General features: G+C 39.7%; 1 protein-coding gene across 6 annotated transcripts in view; it reads right to left on the reverse strand.

The window, feature by feature from the left end:
• gria2b (glutamate receptor, ionotropic, AMPA 2b) overlaps positions 1-16,228 on the reverse strand; it is a 63,687-nt gene that overhangs the window by 5,201 nt on the left and 42,258 nt on the right. For all 6 annotated transcript variants that reach the window (XR_012598385.1, XM_074673389.1, XM_074673390.1 and 3 more), the window contains exons 4-13: positions 13,578-13,774; positions 11,189-11,242; positions 10,188-10,346; positions 9,237-9,404; positions 4,856-4,960; positions 4,636-4,743; positions 4,004-4,210; positions 3,506-3,873; positions 1,653-1,851; positions 637-884 (exon numbers count right to left, since the gene is read on the reverse strand). Coding sequence is in view for 5 of the 6 variants with exons in the window: in XM_074673389.1 (XP_074529490.1) it covers positions 637-884; positions 1,653-1,851; positions 3,506-3,873; positions 4,004-4,210; positions 4,636-4,743; positions 4,856-4,960; positions 9,237-9,404; positions 10,188-10,346; positions 11,189-11,242; positions 13,578-13,774 (1,813 nt within the window). In the remaining variant the exon portion in view is untranslated. The remainder of the gene's footprint in view (positions 1-636; positions 885-1,652; positions 1,852-3,505; positions 3,874-4,003; positions 4,211-4,635; positions 4,744-4,855; positions 4,961-9,236; positions 9,405-10,187; positions 10,347-11,188; positions 11,243-13,577; positions 13,775-16,228) is intronic.

Raw genomic sequence — 16,228 nt, forward strand, 5'->3', positions numbered from 1 at the left:
CATTTAGTAGTTGAACAAAAAAGTGTACTGCAAGGGTTTAAGAAAACACATTTCATTATAAAAACATTATAACTTAACATTCTTAAAAAATCTTATCATAAACAGACAAGCTACAAGTTATTAAAAGGTGATATATGAGATTAGAGCAGAACAACAAGGCAGAACTGTCAAGCATATAAAAACAGAGAAAAAGACAAGCTAGGACAATACTGGACATAAAGACTACAGGAGAAATGTCTAAATTTAGTTAAATGGTTGGAACATTGGGAAGGTCCAGATTAAAAATTCAAAATCTTATTATTAAGAGTAATTCATTAAAGTAGGTCTTAAAACCCATGTGAAATCCTGCCTGAATCAAAGGCCCAAATCTGAATATTCATTGTAAGTCATTAATAGTAATGACTGAGGAAAGTAGTGCAGCAAATTTGTCAATTCTCAAAATAGTCAAAAAAAAGATCAAACATTTTGTTTGCAATTTATCGACTTACAATAAATTGCAATGGTTTTTAAGAATTTGAAGGGGAAGGGGCTTTACCTCATGTCCTGATACAAACCAGAGACAAATAAGCAAAGCTACATCAGGGTAGGTGGGATACTATAACAACATTGGACACATTGTTATACTATTCCACCCACCTTAATGAGGATCCTTTCGGTGTGGCGATCCCGTAGCCTTTGGAGTCCAGGTTGCCTCCCACCTTCATGGTGTCGCAGGGTTTTCGCTGCTCGATGTACTCGTTCATGGTGGACTCGAGCAGGTAGGCATACTTCCCCTTAGACTTGCGGACTCTCAGAACCCCCTCAGCTGTGGTTTTTACAAACACAGAAGGCTCTGCACTGCGCATGTAAGTCCACATTTTGTCAAAGAGGGCGATTTTGGAGCGCTGTGTTGAAAAAAGACAACAGAAGAAGAACTCTCTGTTAATATAAATGGATTGTTCTTGTACTCAGTTACACTGTTCAATACAATCAATATGGTCTGGAATGGTAACATGTTTCTAACATGTCCCTGTTCATAGTTCTGTTTGGACACTTTGACTCGTTGGTTTGCACCTGAACACCTAATCAGTTAAAGAAATTGTAACTTTTTTTTAATTCTGAGTGGGAGCGCTGGTCAAGAGTTATTAGCTTCCAATATCCCACGACTGATTGGTTATAATGCAAGAATGCACCTTTTTTAATACCATGACAATTTAGTTCAAAAAAGCATCTCCTCTCTGTATGAAACTAAATAACAATGGCAGTGTGCTGCTGACAGCATTTAGCTTTTTTTTTCTAGAAATATCCATTTTGAAACTGCCAATGGTTTCAGAGAGCTTCTTCACATCAGAAAATGCAAAAGTTCGGTCATTGCTGGTGTTAAATAAGAGGAAACCAGTACTGTAACATCTCTAGTAGATACCATTTCAAGACCGACTTCTTCTCAAGCCCCCAAATTTAATTTTCTGTCCATGCTTTGAGACAAAACCCACTCAACCTACAGGGATTTCAAGACACTTCTGCAAGGAAGATTAAATTTCCTGCACCAAGTAGTACTTTCAGCAGAGCACCATGTTCCACAGGGAAAGTGAAGCTTTGCATTTCAGTGACTCCAGCTAAACCTCCAAGTTTTTCTTCCTGAGCAAGGAGTGTAGAAAGAGAGCATGTCTTACCCTAAAAAACTCTTTAGTGGAGCCAGAGTCCAGTGTCCCATAGGCAATCTCTGTCTGTTTAGCCAGGTCCTCAGCACTTTCAATGGGAGAGACCATCCTCTCCACAGTCAGGAAGGCAGCCAGGTTTGCAGTGTAGGAGGAGATGATGATCAAAGTGAAGAACCACCAAACCCCACCGACAATGCGCCCAGACAGAGATCTAGTGAAACCAAAAAGACAGAAATATCCCTTTTTTTCCACTCTGCAGTGCTTCACACACTTTTAACACCCATTCAGCTACAACAAGAGATCCTGCAACTGTTCAAAGGAGTGGGCGAGGTTACACGTATGTTTAAACACTTTTTCTGTGGGATAGTGTAAATAAAGTGAGGTACTATTAAGTGAATTACTCCAAAAAGCTGGCATAGAAACTTAAGGAAGTTGCCAGGTTGTTACTGTAATTTTGTAGGAACTTTTATAAGGTTGGCAATGAGTTGCAGAGGTTTTGTCAAATCTCTACACCTTGTAAGAATTCAGTGCCAGAATCATATCTGGAAGCTCTCAGAGCAAATTGTGATTTCTAATATGAGGGGGAAAGTGCACTTGATTGACCAATAAACATAAAACTACAAATAAAGTTGTATTCTTGCCCCTGAAATAAATAGGGCAGAAGCGATTGTCCGTTCTGCTGATGGTGTGCAGGAACAGTCTGTGTGGGACTCCAACCTCAACAAGAGGTCCAGAGATGATATGGACTCAAGCTTACTTACTTCGATCACCTCATAAAGATAAGCTGTCAGAGATGTGCTGATTCATCCTTGTGTTTTCTGTGAGTCTAACCTTACTAGTATGATTTCTGAGCACCCGTGTCTGCTTTCACAAGTTGTAAAACCTACAGTTTATGGCAGTTTATTTTATTTCACATTACATAAATCAAAGAGACCTAAATTAATAGTAATATTACCCACTATTCCTTGAAATGCAGCATCTTTTTTTCAGCAAACAACCAGTGATCTTCCCTGACTATTCCTGAAAATCTTTATTTATTTTTACAGATATACTGAAAAGATTCAGACCACAGAATTGCCAGCGACCTGAGGAGGTTCAAAGCTAATTGCTGCCCAGAATTTCAAAGTGTTTTTCACTAAACCACAGAGAAACATTTTGTTCTTAGATAATTGCCAGTAAACTCAGCTTGCCCTGTTGATGGTAACATAAAAAATGCACTGTTAGCCAAATCCAGGAGCATTATCTCGTGTGGGCTGGCAAGATATTTCTTTAGCTAGGCAAAATCCAACCTTAACTTGCTAACACACAGATATGTAAAATGCAGCAAATATCTTCATATTTGTTTCATAACTTTAGAACATCACTTATCATGTGATGAGCTTCAATCGAACTGGAAAGTGTTATCATTGATTTGGAAGTACAACTATGCCAGAACTGAAATTAAAAGATTTGTTTTCATTGTGGGTCTCACTTGAAACAGTCTAACATTGAAGTGTTTGGTAGCTACCCGACCTGATCATCCTCTTACTCATTGATCCCAGTGAATCAAATAAAGCTGATACTTCACTCCGGGCTCCAAGTGCCAGAGACTACAGACTGTGCACCATGGCCATGCCTGGAAAAAAACTGGTAGCAATACATAATGTTTTTTTAAATTATTGGGTTTTAGTTTGAAAATCTAAGCCTCACGTGAACAGATCTGTACAGATCACATGAGACTTGACTTGACTTGTATAGTCATGTGAAATGAGATAAATTCCACTTGTATTCCGTTTTATGAATTAATTTCCTTACAGGCAAGTCTCCAGTAATTTCTGGTAAATTAAACAGAGAAAAACACAGCAGTTGTTTAGTTTCTGACCTACCTGGGTGAGATGTCGCAGCCTTGGCGCATGAAGGCTCCGAGGGAAAACCACAGGCTGTTGAATATTCCAAACTCGTTAGTCGACTCATTGGTCTGGATCTGCCCGTCCTCGTACTCTTCGGTGTGCCACTCATATGGGCTGAAGCGACTAACGAGGAACAGCACCACGCTGACACCAATGTAGGCAAAAACAATACACATCCAGATCTCGTAGGCCAGCGGGTCCAGGAAGGAAAAGACTCCTGGTTTGGATTTCTGAGGCTTCTTTATCATGATGGAGATTCCCAGAGACATGAAGGGTTTGGAAAAGTCGATCACCTCTTCTCTGACCAGAGTGATGGTCAGGGGAGCCACGGCGATGTCTGCTTTCTAGGGAAAGATCAAAGCATACAAAAATATATCAAAAGTAGTCATTCAAAGCAATTCTATTGTCTTAACATGTAAGCGGCTACAAAAAAAGTCAGGGATTGAGTAACTGATGGTATTCAAAGTAACTCACCCCATACACTAACTCTCCAACCATCCCATTCCAAATCTTGGTTTCTGCATCTCTGGCTCCATATTTCCCATCCCCCACTATCTTCAGCTGATATTTGAAGCCGCAATGCTTGGCTATCTCTGCGGCCAGATCTACACAGTAACCCTCGTAGCGCTCGTTGTCGACATAAAGGTCGGCGTTCTTCTTCAGCATGACATACGGAGCTTCCTGGAGGACAGAGAGCAGAACACAAAACACCACTCAGCACAAGAGGTCTGAATTACAAAGCGAAAAGGCAGCTCCAAAGAGAAGCATTTCACAGCGGGCTGACAGGTCATTATAGAAACAAGAGGGCAATGGTCTCAGACAAATCGCATCATTGTTTCAAGGAATAAACGGTCGGGTGTATTCTGGCTGAGAATTAAACTGACAAAAGAAAAAGAAAACCAGCTCTTATTCTTGAAGAAAGAAAAAGAAACCATGAATTCATATATTTTACCGACTTCCTGCCAATCTGAACTTGAGCCAAACTTTAACTGTGTTCTCAAAATACTACAAGTGATGCCTCAGCACCATGTGTTAAACTAACTCCCAAGTTTTAAAGATAAAACATTTAAGTAGTTTATATTACTGAAGTCTTGTATTATATTTACCAAGATGGTGGTGACAATAACAGTCTTGTTTTCCATTCCTGTTGATTCATTAGCAAAGACATCCGATTTGGTCACAGCCATTTTGTCAACTTCATTCCAGTATCCAATCTGTTTGGAAGGCAAAAGCAAAAGTCATATGTTGGATTAAAGGAATAAATGCATTCAGAGGATTAAATAAGTAAAATTATGCCAAAGACAGTAAACAAAAAAAAAGTTTTACCTTTACTGGACCATTAGTCTTCAACTCCATGATGTTCACTGAGTAGTTGACTCGCTTGCCATGTTGATCAAACTGGATGTTTCCTGTCAGGCCTTCCACACGCACCTTAAGAGACAGGAAATCAAACCAGTTCAAAACTTAAGCAGACTTAAAGCATATGTATTGGTCCTAAACCGGCACTTAGTCCACATCATTCAGCAGTGAATTCACTCCAGCAATGACAACCCTCTCTGCTACAGGAGTTGTGAAAGGTCTATGAGAGGAATTTTGAAAAGGAATTCTTTCACTGTCAACTCATATAGACATACAACACTCTCATTCTCTTTGACTTGTCTGTTCAAGCTTCTGAGAAAACCTTCCCTACAAGGCATAATTTACTGAGTGTCCTGTTATTCTGTCCTCTTTCTTTAAGGCACATCCAAAATCCCAAAGTGACTTCAAAGTAGGTTTCATGCTGAGCTATGAGGCGACGTACAAACAATTGAAGAGGAGAAACACAGCAAGTCTCAAAACACTAATATAAATACACAGAGAATAAAAACTATTTCTTCCTTTATTAGGGGCCAAAGTCAATAACAAAAGGTCAAGGCATAAAGAACTAAGGGGGTCTTTAAAGTGTCCTGTAGTGTTTCCTCTGTAAACACAGTGATGTCTGAGTGTACTGTTTCCAATCAAAACAAACTGAAAGGATCCTGGAGGATCAACAAAACAAACATCTTAAACGGATTTCATTTGTGACAAAACACAGATTAATCTTTTGACTCGGAGCCCAATCCCAATTCTCCCCCTTAGCCCTTGTCTTACCCCTCAGCTCTTGGTTTTGTGTGTGCATGTGTAGTGAAGGGGTGTGCCAATTCTCTGTAAGATTTAGGGTAAGGGCAACACAGCCCTCGAAATGAAGACAAATTGAGATCTCACTTGAAACTGGTTTTATTTTGAAATTTGCTCGTTATTACGATGTACCTAACATCGCTACAGTGACAGCGACAGCTACAGCTATGGCTAATAATAACTACGCCGGATGGACTTCACTGCAGTGTGCTGTGTTTCATGAGTGGTAGGACAGCTAAGCTGCATTCAGGAGCTACATCAGCAACATAAGCTATGAAAGGCGAACGTCACAGTTCAGAAGCCACATAACATGTAGCCGCTGAATACCGTAGTGTTCGCTTTTCATGAATTAGCTGTCTCGTTGCTCTTGTGATTCGGTTCGACAAGGGTGTGTCTGTTCGCAGGGAATTAGTCACTCTGGTTTTATCACCAGTTTGTGAAAATGGGTTCACTTTGGAAGTGAATAAACAGCTGCTCCGTCTAGGATAGCAAGCCTGTATCAAGGGATGATGATGCAACAGGAATCAAGTGGTGTCTCTTTTTGGAGATTTTTTTTTTCTGTTTTAAGGGCCAAGGGGAAGGGGTAAAACAAAGGCGAAGGGGAAGATTGACAATTGGTATAGGCCCGTAGTGTCTGAATTGAGTAGGGGATACACAACATGTCTCAGAACACCAAGATAAATTCACAGAGAATATACAGAGATTATTCATTTATTAGGAGCTAGAGTCAATAACAAAAGGTCAAGGCAGGAAGAACTACGGGGGTCTTTTAAGTGTCCTGTGGTGTTTCCCCTGTAAACACAGTTATGTCTGAGTGTACTGTTGCCAATCAAAACAAACTGAAAGGATCCTGGAGGCCTTACAAACATCTTAAATGGATTTCATTTGTGATAAAACACACATTAATCTTTTGACTCTTAGCGGGATACACTTGGAAACTGATTCGCAACAGGATCACAAGGCTTTGCAGCTGCACTTATTCATGCAACACACAAACATGCTCACACTCACTCACACACACACACACACACACACACACACACACACACACACACACACACACACACACACACACACACACACACACACACACACACACACACACACACACACACACACACACACACACACACAAAGGGTTAAATGCACTGTAAATTGTTCGGCACAATAAGCAGCATCTCTTTGCTCTGGCCCTGTTTAAACCAGACGCTGTGCATTCAGCAGAGTTGGCCTCCTTTATGCAGATTAACCTCATAGCATAAAACATCCAAATCACAAACACTGGCACTAGCAGCCACATGCAGTTAAACTGAAAATTGACTGTCTGCTGAGAGCTATTGCTGCTAAGCATTTTCATTAATGATGTCTTCATCAAACTTTCCAGTTATTTGTAAATCAGTTCCACCTCCAATGTCCAAGAAAAAAAAGTCTATACATGTTACTTTGACTTTACTATTGTGGAATAACTAAAGGTGAAGTCATTCTGCTGGAGACCAAACTCTTTGAAATTTGTGGGCTGACCTCACAAGGATTATCAGGACCTGCTTCTCCCTTTTTTTTTACTTGGTTGTCATTTCCTCTGTGATATTGAGTCATTTGCCTTGTGGGTCATGCCTTATTCTCGTGTTCCTTTTTTGTGTGTGTTTTCATGGTGTTTCTTAGTCACATCTTTAGTGTTTCCTGTTTTATTTGTAGTTCTTGCACCCTATGTGTCTGGTTTAGTTTTACTTCCTGCCTTTATGGGGATTTCCCTTCACTTCAAATAGCCTGATTTGTTTCACCTGTGTCTTGAGTTGCACCTGTTTCTGGCTACCTTGTGTGCTTATGGTCTGAGGCCTTGTACATATGTAGCTGGGCATTTTTAAAAGCCAATACCCCATCCCATTCATCTGTAAAAATACTTTCAGCCACACACATGGGGAAAATCCACTGATAAGTGCGGGTTAACATGGGGTTAGTATTTTTCAGATGTAAAACCTGTGTTGGCCAATCAGTATGAACCCCAGTCATTTAGCTGTAACTCTTGAAAACTAAAAACTCAGTTTCTGGGTGTCTACACATGTTTTTTTCTAAATCTTTACTTTGGCTGGAGTTTTCAGAAAACATTACTAAGTTTTATCTCTATGTCATTTCATGTCTTTTTTCCCCTGTGTTTTCACACTTTTCCTACCCGGATTTGTTGGACTTCCAGTTTGACTATGAACGGTTAAGAATAAGTTTTTGTTTATTCCTTGATTTTGTTTTAATGAACCATTTTACATCTCCATTTGGGTCTTATCCTTTTGTTTTTACTTGTAATCTGTGACACACTTGTTTGGCCATTTGTCCAGCCACAGACTATGAATCTAAGTGTGCAATATAGTTAGAAAGATAGGTGCGACACTAAAGGAATGCCATTCTTTGAGAGTTTTAGATTGTTTTTGTTTCTCTTGTTTTTAGATTATTGATGGTTTGGCTCCTCTCCTCCACTGCAGTAGGAAATTGTCCTGAACCCTCTCAGCTTTCTCAATAAAAGCCACAACTCAGGAGAACACTTAACCTTACCCTGAAATCAAACTAAAAAATCTGAAATAAGAAGAAATAATAGACTAACTCTGGTACATGCATGTAATTGTAATATCTATGGTTAATATTCAAACATAGCAAGGCAAGTAGAGCCATTAGTGGTGCTGTTAGCAGGTGAAACACATTTTTGGTGCATTTCCCTTCCTGTAGTTTGATTACATTGGTGAGCAAACAATGGTTTTAGCTCCTCACAGTTTATAAACTAATGGCAACAAAGCAAAGAAACTCCAAGACACAACACTCTAAATCAACACTTGGCTCTTAGAATCTCCCTGTTGGTGCCGAAGGCAGGGTTGTATACATCTATCTCTTGGATAGATGGAAGAGTTCAGTGACTTTTTAAAGCTCAGATGAACACATCAGAGCAGCAGAGATACAGCTTTAAGGAAAAACCTTCGAGCAGCCTGTCACTTGGTTGATTGCTTCTCATCCAAATCTAAGATGATGCACCCTGGTGAAGCACCAGAGGCTTTTGTGTCTTTACATGGTTCACACATTTGACAGGTAATTTTTTGGAGTTTGTCTCCTCACATACTAGTGCAATTGTCCACTATGAAAAGGTAGTATGACAGGTAAAGCATGAATACCTAAAGTCTAGGGATACCGCTTATATTTGACCAGCTGCTCTTGGCTGGAAAAGTAGACTGAGTAAGATTTCAGACACAAGCTTCTGGGCTCTAGTATCAGCCTTAAAGGCCTTAGATAGAGAGAAAAGATCCACTTAGGCTCCACATTGACTGTCCAGCTTTATTTCTCAGCTGCTTAAAGTAAACTTGTCTTTCATCAAAGCCCAGAGGACAGTCTGTAGGTAGACCTCAGTTTTTCTTTTGAAGAGCAGCTTTCAGTTATTCTGTTTGTATCCACATTTGAGCTGAAATCATCAGTTGCTGTTTGGTCTCTGTAAAATGCTTTCTGCCTCTGTGGAGGAGTTTCCAAAGCTGTTGCCATGGCAACATGTCCTCACCAACAAAATGCTGCGTGTTACCTGTTTCAGTGCTCTCTCGATCTCCACTCCCTGAGCCCAGGGAACAGCAGGGTTAGCCAGGCAGTCCCCGTTGTTGGCCCTCCTGGTGAAGTCAATGCGCTGTTTGTGCAGGTAGCGGAAAGCCTCTGTCATCACCTGAACCGCATCGTAGGTCAGCGCGGATGTGTACTAGGGCAAAATAACAGGGACAGATGTTAGAGAAGGGGTCACAAGAAAAGTGGGAATCCCTCATCATTAAGGTTACCGTCACATAAACCTGCTGAGTCATGCTTAACTGCTGTTCTCATGGTGGCAGATCCAGATTTTTCATGTCTGGATTAGCTCTACTGGTGTAGACAAACAAATGAGCGGCTTTAGATTTTCCTTTTTTTTTTTTTTATCTTATCTCCACCACTTTTTTTTTTTTTTTTTTAACAAAACTGAGCACATTTTTGACTAAAGCTAATATTTCAAATTTGAACATGTACTGTTAAATGTTCGAGATGAAGGTTGGGAAGTTAACATAGTTTTGTGAGGGGCTGTCAATCTGTCAAACTACAGGTCTTGTTTTGAGCAGCTAATGACTCAATAATAATGACTACTGAGTGCTTTAAAATCTTACCTTCAGTGGCATATTGCATTCGTTGTCTGACATAACCAAAGAAATGCCATCACTCAGCTCATGGGAAATGCATTTTTTTGTGTAACAAAGCATAAAATCCTAGTTTATGTATAGAGCTGTTTAATAATGCACACGGTGAGTGCAGGAAAGTGTAAAGTTGGGTGATGCAGATAGAGGCAGCATGATTTACTTTGAGGTTATAAATACATTAGATGGGGCTAGGTACAAATAAGTGCTTTCACTGACATTTTTGACTCATAACTCTGCACCACAAAGGCAGAGGAGAAGGTAAATAATGTGTGAATACTGTGACACCCACCTTAGCAGGTATACAGTAAGCTTATACTCACCCTTATTTTACTATCAGCACCAGGATACTCCTTTTCTTCCAGGGCATCCCACCTTTGATCGAACTTGGACACCAAAGGATCATCAAAGTCAACAATCTGAAAGCCTGACACATTGGCTCCGCCATATTGGATTTTGGATAAGTCTCCATCAATGAAACCCTAAAAAACATAAAAGTAAGACTGAAATATTATCTCTTTATTAGGGCTGAACATTATGACCAAAGCTGCTTTCTGAGAGATGCAGGCTGTGTGTGTCTGGAGAAGAAAACAGTGGGCAAGCAAATTGAGCAGATGGATATTGAATGATAAAAGTTGTAGAATGTACATGGAGAACAATGCATGTAACGTAACATAAATAAGAAAAAAAACAGGTTTGTCCTAAAATAGAATATCTTTCCAATCACAAATCATATTTTTTTGATGGAGTTGGGGCCAAAATTTCAATTGTGACTTACAGATGGGGTTTGTTATGCTTTCACATATTTTGGACATGGGTATAAAATAACAATGCTTGATGTCCAAACTAAATGTGAGGACATTTTTAAAGTGATACATATTCATATGTTGTAGAAGTCTTTGAATTTTTGAGCTCAAAACTGTCCGTCCTAAAGATAGCACAAGTTCTGCGAAAAGACAAAGTTATTTGCATAAGGATCTCCTAAATGGTTCATGACACGTTAAAGGTGCTCAAACACCAAGGCCTGCCTGTGGATCTCCCCTCAATGGGCCTCCAGAGGGAAGGGGGTTTGTGGAGTGGGGAGTTTTAAAGCGACAGCAGCTATTTTGATTTGTTTCAAGGAAGGAAGCAGAAATAAGGGTTTTCCAGAAACAGCAGTGCGAGGATAACATGGACTTTTTTCGAGCTGTAGATCATGTAAAGCTTCCACAGGGGCACCAGATAGACAGTATGAACCTCCTAAAAAGCATAATTCCCACTATTTACAATTGGATTATTTGTGTAGCCCCACCCTCTTGAAATAGTTGTTATAACAAAAACTTACCAGATTGGCTATGATGTAGTGGTAGCCTTTAACATGACGACCAATTGTGATGACCTGTGAAGATACAAACATATAAAACATGTGATTAAACTCCCACCAAAATGATGATAAAACAATGGTTGAGCAATGACAATAGATCATTAAAAATATCAGAAACAATTTATTTCCTATGCCTCTGACTTTGTTTTTATTGTTACAAAATGGACAACACAGCGAATATGAGCCCCCACGGGTATCAGTTTGAATTTGGCATCCTTTCTTTGAAGAGATAAAAAAAAGCACAAATGTTTAACAGTTGAATTCTAACCAGACAGTTCTGCTATTATACTCAAACAATATAATATGTAACTATCAACATAGCTGACAGTTCTGGCCATTATCACTTTAACAACTGTAGCGTTCACAGTCTCACTACTGCTAAACTGAGATATGCACCACTCTTATCAGAAAGGCACCAGAGAGCAAAACACACCTGAAATATTGCACCATTTCAGCGCTTCACATAATCGACACACCTGAAACTAATCCTGCTGCCTGACTGGCGTCGCCGTTTGTCGGGGCAGCTACTTGAAGCAGATTTGAATAATAATGTATTGGATCTCCTACATAAATGCCTTTGACACCAAGCGAGAAACTTCAACCTGAAAGGGTTCTGTTTTTCCCAGATAAACAGGCTCCGAGGCTGTGGGCATTGATTTCATTCAGCATCGGTTAAGCAGACGTTGGCACGCTTTAAATGCTAATCGATGAGCCTCTCTCCTGGGTAAGAGGAGGAGTAAAAATAACCTGTTTATGTGCATCTGTTTTGCCTCTAATTGCAGTTTTGTTTACAGCCTTAAAGAACAATTAGCGTAATTGTTATGGTGCCTTTCTACATCTGCTGGACTGCCAGGTCCATGAGACAATGTTGTTTTTCCAAGCTCCGTATCAAATGCTCATATTTCAGGCAATTTTCACTCTTGTCCTACAGGAGTAATTAAAGGATAATACGGTTGTTAGCATTTTTTGCATCAGGATAAAAGTGCTCAAATTTCCTTGCTTTATGTCAACCCCTCCTGATGTGTTTCTCTAATTTTTGCAAGTTTTCCCTCTTTCTTTCTGACATTTTTAAAATGAATCCTCTTGATGCACACTCAGGGTTGCGCACCATCCTTGTGCCTTTTTTATCTTTTTATTTTTTGTTAAAGTTTACTGTACTGTAAGTTTTTTGTTGGATTACTCCACTTTCTAACTTAATTCATCTTACATAAACTTTATTTAAGTCAACAGAAATTAAATTCACGCAGCTTCCAGACCAACTCATCCTGGTGCTAATATCAGGTGACTTAAGGTGACTTCTGCTGAGTTATTAATGAGTCACTTCTCTGACCCTTTTGAGTGACAGCCTAAAGCTTCTGTGAGGTTCCCTGTGTTGGCATAAGGATTGTTCTTCTGTATATTTATTCTGTCCTGCACCTGTTTTGATGGTGTTTCTGACCAACATCAAAAAATCTCCTCCAGTTGTTGTTTAACTCTAACTCATTTACTCAATGAGAATCTTATAGTTCAGCTGGTAGATTGTGTGTGTTGTGTGAATGCCCCAATACTTTATATTTAAAAAAAGGAAAGAAAGGCAAAGAGTCAAGATACACAAGTGTTTTAAAATGACTCATTTACCACACAAAAGCGGAATTTGAGTTAATCATTTAAATTCTGCAGAAGGATACCAAACTTTGCAGATTGTCAAGTTGAGCCCCTCTGGCCCTCACGATACATGTTTCAACAATTAAGCTTCTCTGAGGAATTTTCTGTTCAGTTTGGGTTCTGTTCAGTTGGTTGAGTTTGTGAAACCTTATTATCTCTTTGCTAAAATTTTTCATTGTGTTTGTTATATTTGTTTGTAAAATCTTACCCTGTTATGAAAGCAAATTGTTGTACTTGTTGGTACTCTAAACCATGGTGAATGCACAAACAACTGACCAGTGCTGACCAGAATATGTTTTTTCTCTTTTTGTCTTCAAGTACATATCATAAACTGGAATCCTCTATTATTTGAGGTGAATTTAAAATGCCAATTTATTGATAAAATAAGACATCACCACTTGTCAGTGGAGTAAGCATGGCCAACTAAGGTCCACTATCACTGACAAATACAGAGTCAGAAAGCTCGAGAGAACTAGGCCAAGAAAAACTGGGGTCAAGAACAAAACTAGGCCAAACCAACAAACGTCTGGGGCCAAAATTTGATCTTGAAAATGAAGACCTGTCTTGAAACTAAATTGAATCTTTAACATTTCTAATCATTAAAGATGTTACAGATAGTTTTGTGTCATCTGATGTTTGCAGGTGTAAATTGTATCAGAATGAAAAGGTCTGGTGTACATCCAGACAAGAAAACTCTCCACTCCACCTGCTCCATGATGTCTTTGACTTTGTCCTGCTCACAGTCCAGGATCACCCTCCTCTCCTTCTTGTTCTCCAGATCTTGAAACAGTGAGCGGTAGGCTTCGTCCTTCCTTTCGTCTTTTAAGTTGCCCACGTTGATGGCTGTCACTTGCCATTTTCTCTCTGCGGCCGTGTCCAGAACAACCTGCAGCGTTGTCAGGCCTGGGGATGGGAATGAAGAGGGATTAAAACATTATTCACTCTGTCTGTCTTATTGATTCGTTCATGGTATCCTTTGGGAGCGAAAACATTTGGAGAACTGTCAGAGAGATGTTTGAACCTAACTGACAAATAAGATCAAAAACATTTTACCAACTTCAGGTGAAAAAAATATGTCGTGCATAAAATCTGAAAAATAAGTGTTTCCTGTGTGCAAAGAATACCAACTAGCCTCCCAGTCATGTCGGGGCTTCTTTTGATTTTGTACCCTGTTATATACTCCAAGTGTATGGGCAGGGCTGCACTTTCTCTAAGAAGGGGAACATCATGAGAAAAACAACAATACAGATAAAAAATATAAAAATAAATCCAAATGGCAGACCAGAGTTATTCAAAAGCAGAGGCGTAGTTCTTTTATTGCAGGTTGTCTGCATTCACTGTCTGCTTGTTCAAACACAGAGGAGGTTCACTGGAGAGTTGACGCTTTATGTAAAGAGCCCATCAAGATGAGTCACGGGTGTTCAGGCATGAACCTGACCAACCTGTAGGTGGAAAGTGGGTCTAACAACACACTTGACTTTAGAGATGGCAAAAGTTTTGACTGAGTTTTTAAACACATGCTTTATGTCTTTTTCCTCTTTTTTTTTTTTGTAAACACTTCAGTGTTTAGTCAAACACAATCTGTATCTCCTGGCTTCCTGTCTCACATGCAACTATCAGCATTGAAAGCTGGAAACTCTGGGAATTTTGGGCTTGTTTAGTCAAATACAGTGCTTCAATCAACATTAGCTAGTTTAAAATGACAAAAAATATCCTGATATTTGGGTTGTTCTTCTACTTGTACACACTACACATCTGTTGAACCTGCACAAGGAAAAGAGTAAACAGATCTTTTATGCAGGTTGTTGGACTTTTCTCTGTCTCCATATTTATTTTGGTCTCATGCAGAAAGTGTGACCAACTCTGTGTCCTCTCTCATCTATCACTGGATTCCCTATAGTAAAAAGAAAGGAGGGTTACAGTCAAATACAGTCCACAAACCTAATTCTCAACGCAGTAACTTTGAAGAAATCATTGAATCAATAACTGAATAGATCATTTCGACCGCTGAACAATATTTGGCTTGAAATACTCGTCTCTAGGTTGTTGTCAACACAAAAGGGATGATTTCCTGTGCATCTGACTGGCCTTGAGAAAGTTAAAGTCTGATAGTTTTGCATCTTTTTCTGCCTTTTCGAGGTTTTCCAACCTCTAGTGTTCTCCTTCTGAAACATGATCCTGTATAGATGTTGAAATACAGGGTTTTTTAGGCATTTAAGCAGGGGCAAAACCATAGACTGTATAAAACATGGACGTAGTCTCGCCGATGTCATCCATCTGTTTCTGAAATGGAAAATGAAGCACATTGGCTATAACTGCCATATCGGTAGTGGCAGAGGCTTCGCCAACAGCTATAGAGCGTGTCCGCCACGTGACCCTAAGCTGTGCCTCTGATTGGGGGAGCTTGCAATCTTAATATCCTCTGAACGTCCGAGTTTGAAAAAAATTCACACCCCGTACAATGGGTGCCACAAGTGAAATTAACGACTCAGATAGGAGTCGCCTTTTTAACCAGGCTGTAAGTAGGTTAATTTCTGCTTTGAAAACAACTTTTTTTGGCTTGGTGTGCATGTGACTTCCGGTACTTCTAGAGCCAGCCTCAAGCGAACACTCGAGAAATAGCAGATTTGAGCACTTCCGCATTGTCTCATATTCATAGACCGGAGGTTGCCCCTTGGGTGAAACACTAAGTACAATGGAAAAGACCTTAGGTTATGTTCAATGGACAGTTTCTAATTGAAGAATCTCTGAATCAAAACGAGCAAGATGGACAGACAGCTGCTGCCATATTTGAGTTATTCAATTACACCTCACAGCTGTCCATCAATCTGAAGAGTAGTCTGTAGAGGCACATTCAAACTTCTACTCCTATCACCCTCTCCATCTCGTTTCACAGCTGAATCTCTGCTCATATTGATCCCTGGTCTGCAGAGGGCATTTGGAGAGCGCTTTGATAAAAGGGTCGAGTGTTTCATCCCGCCTTGCTACAGCGAGGTGAATTACAGATGTAATCAATTTCATGCGACAGCGGTGGTTTTGTGATGGTGGGGAGGAAAACGGAGGCTTGCAGTTTTTATCTGAATGAACTATACATCATCATTACAGTAAGGTCATTATGGTGTGGTTAAATTTGACTGTTTCATCCATGCTTATTAAATGAGATAATTAGAATTTAGAGTGATTCACCGTGAAGATAATGAAAGGACAGAAGCAAGATGTGGGAGTAAATGTTGATGCTGCATTAATGGTGAATAAGATTAAATTATAATTTGACACGATTATGAGTCTTTGAGCTCCATGTACGGGTAAGACTGTCCTTGCATGTTAGTGGTAATGCTTTGCAGGTCATTGGTAAGT

Source organism: Halichoeres trimaculatus, unplaced genomic scaffold (genome assembly GCF_033239565.1).
Source record: "Halichoeres trimaculatus isolate MK-OKI-2021-1 unplaced genomic scaffold, fHalTri1.1 fHalTri1_scaffold_7, whole genome shotgun sequence".
Classification (NCBI taxonomy): domain Eukaryota; kingdom Metazoa; phylum Chordata; class Actinopteri; order Labriformes; family Labridae; genus Halichoeres; species Halichoeres trimaculatus.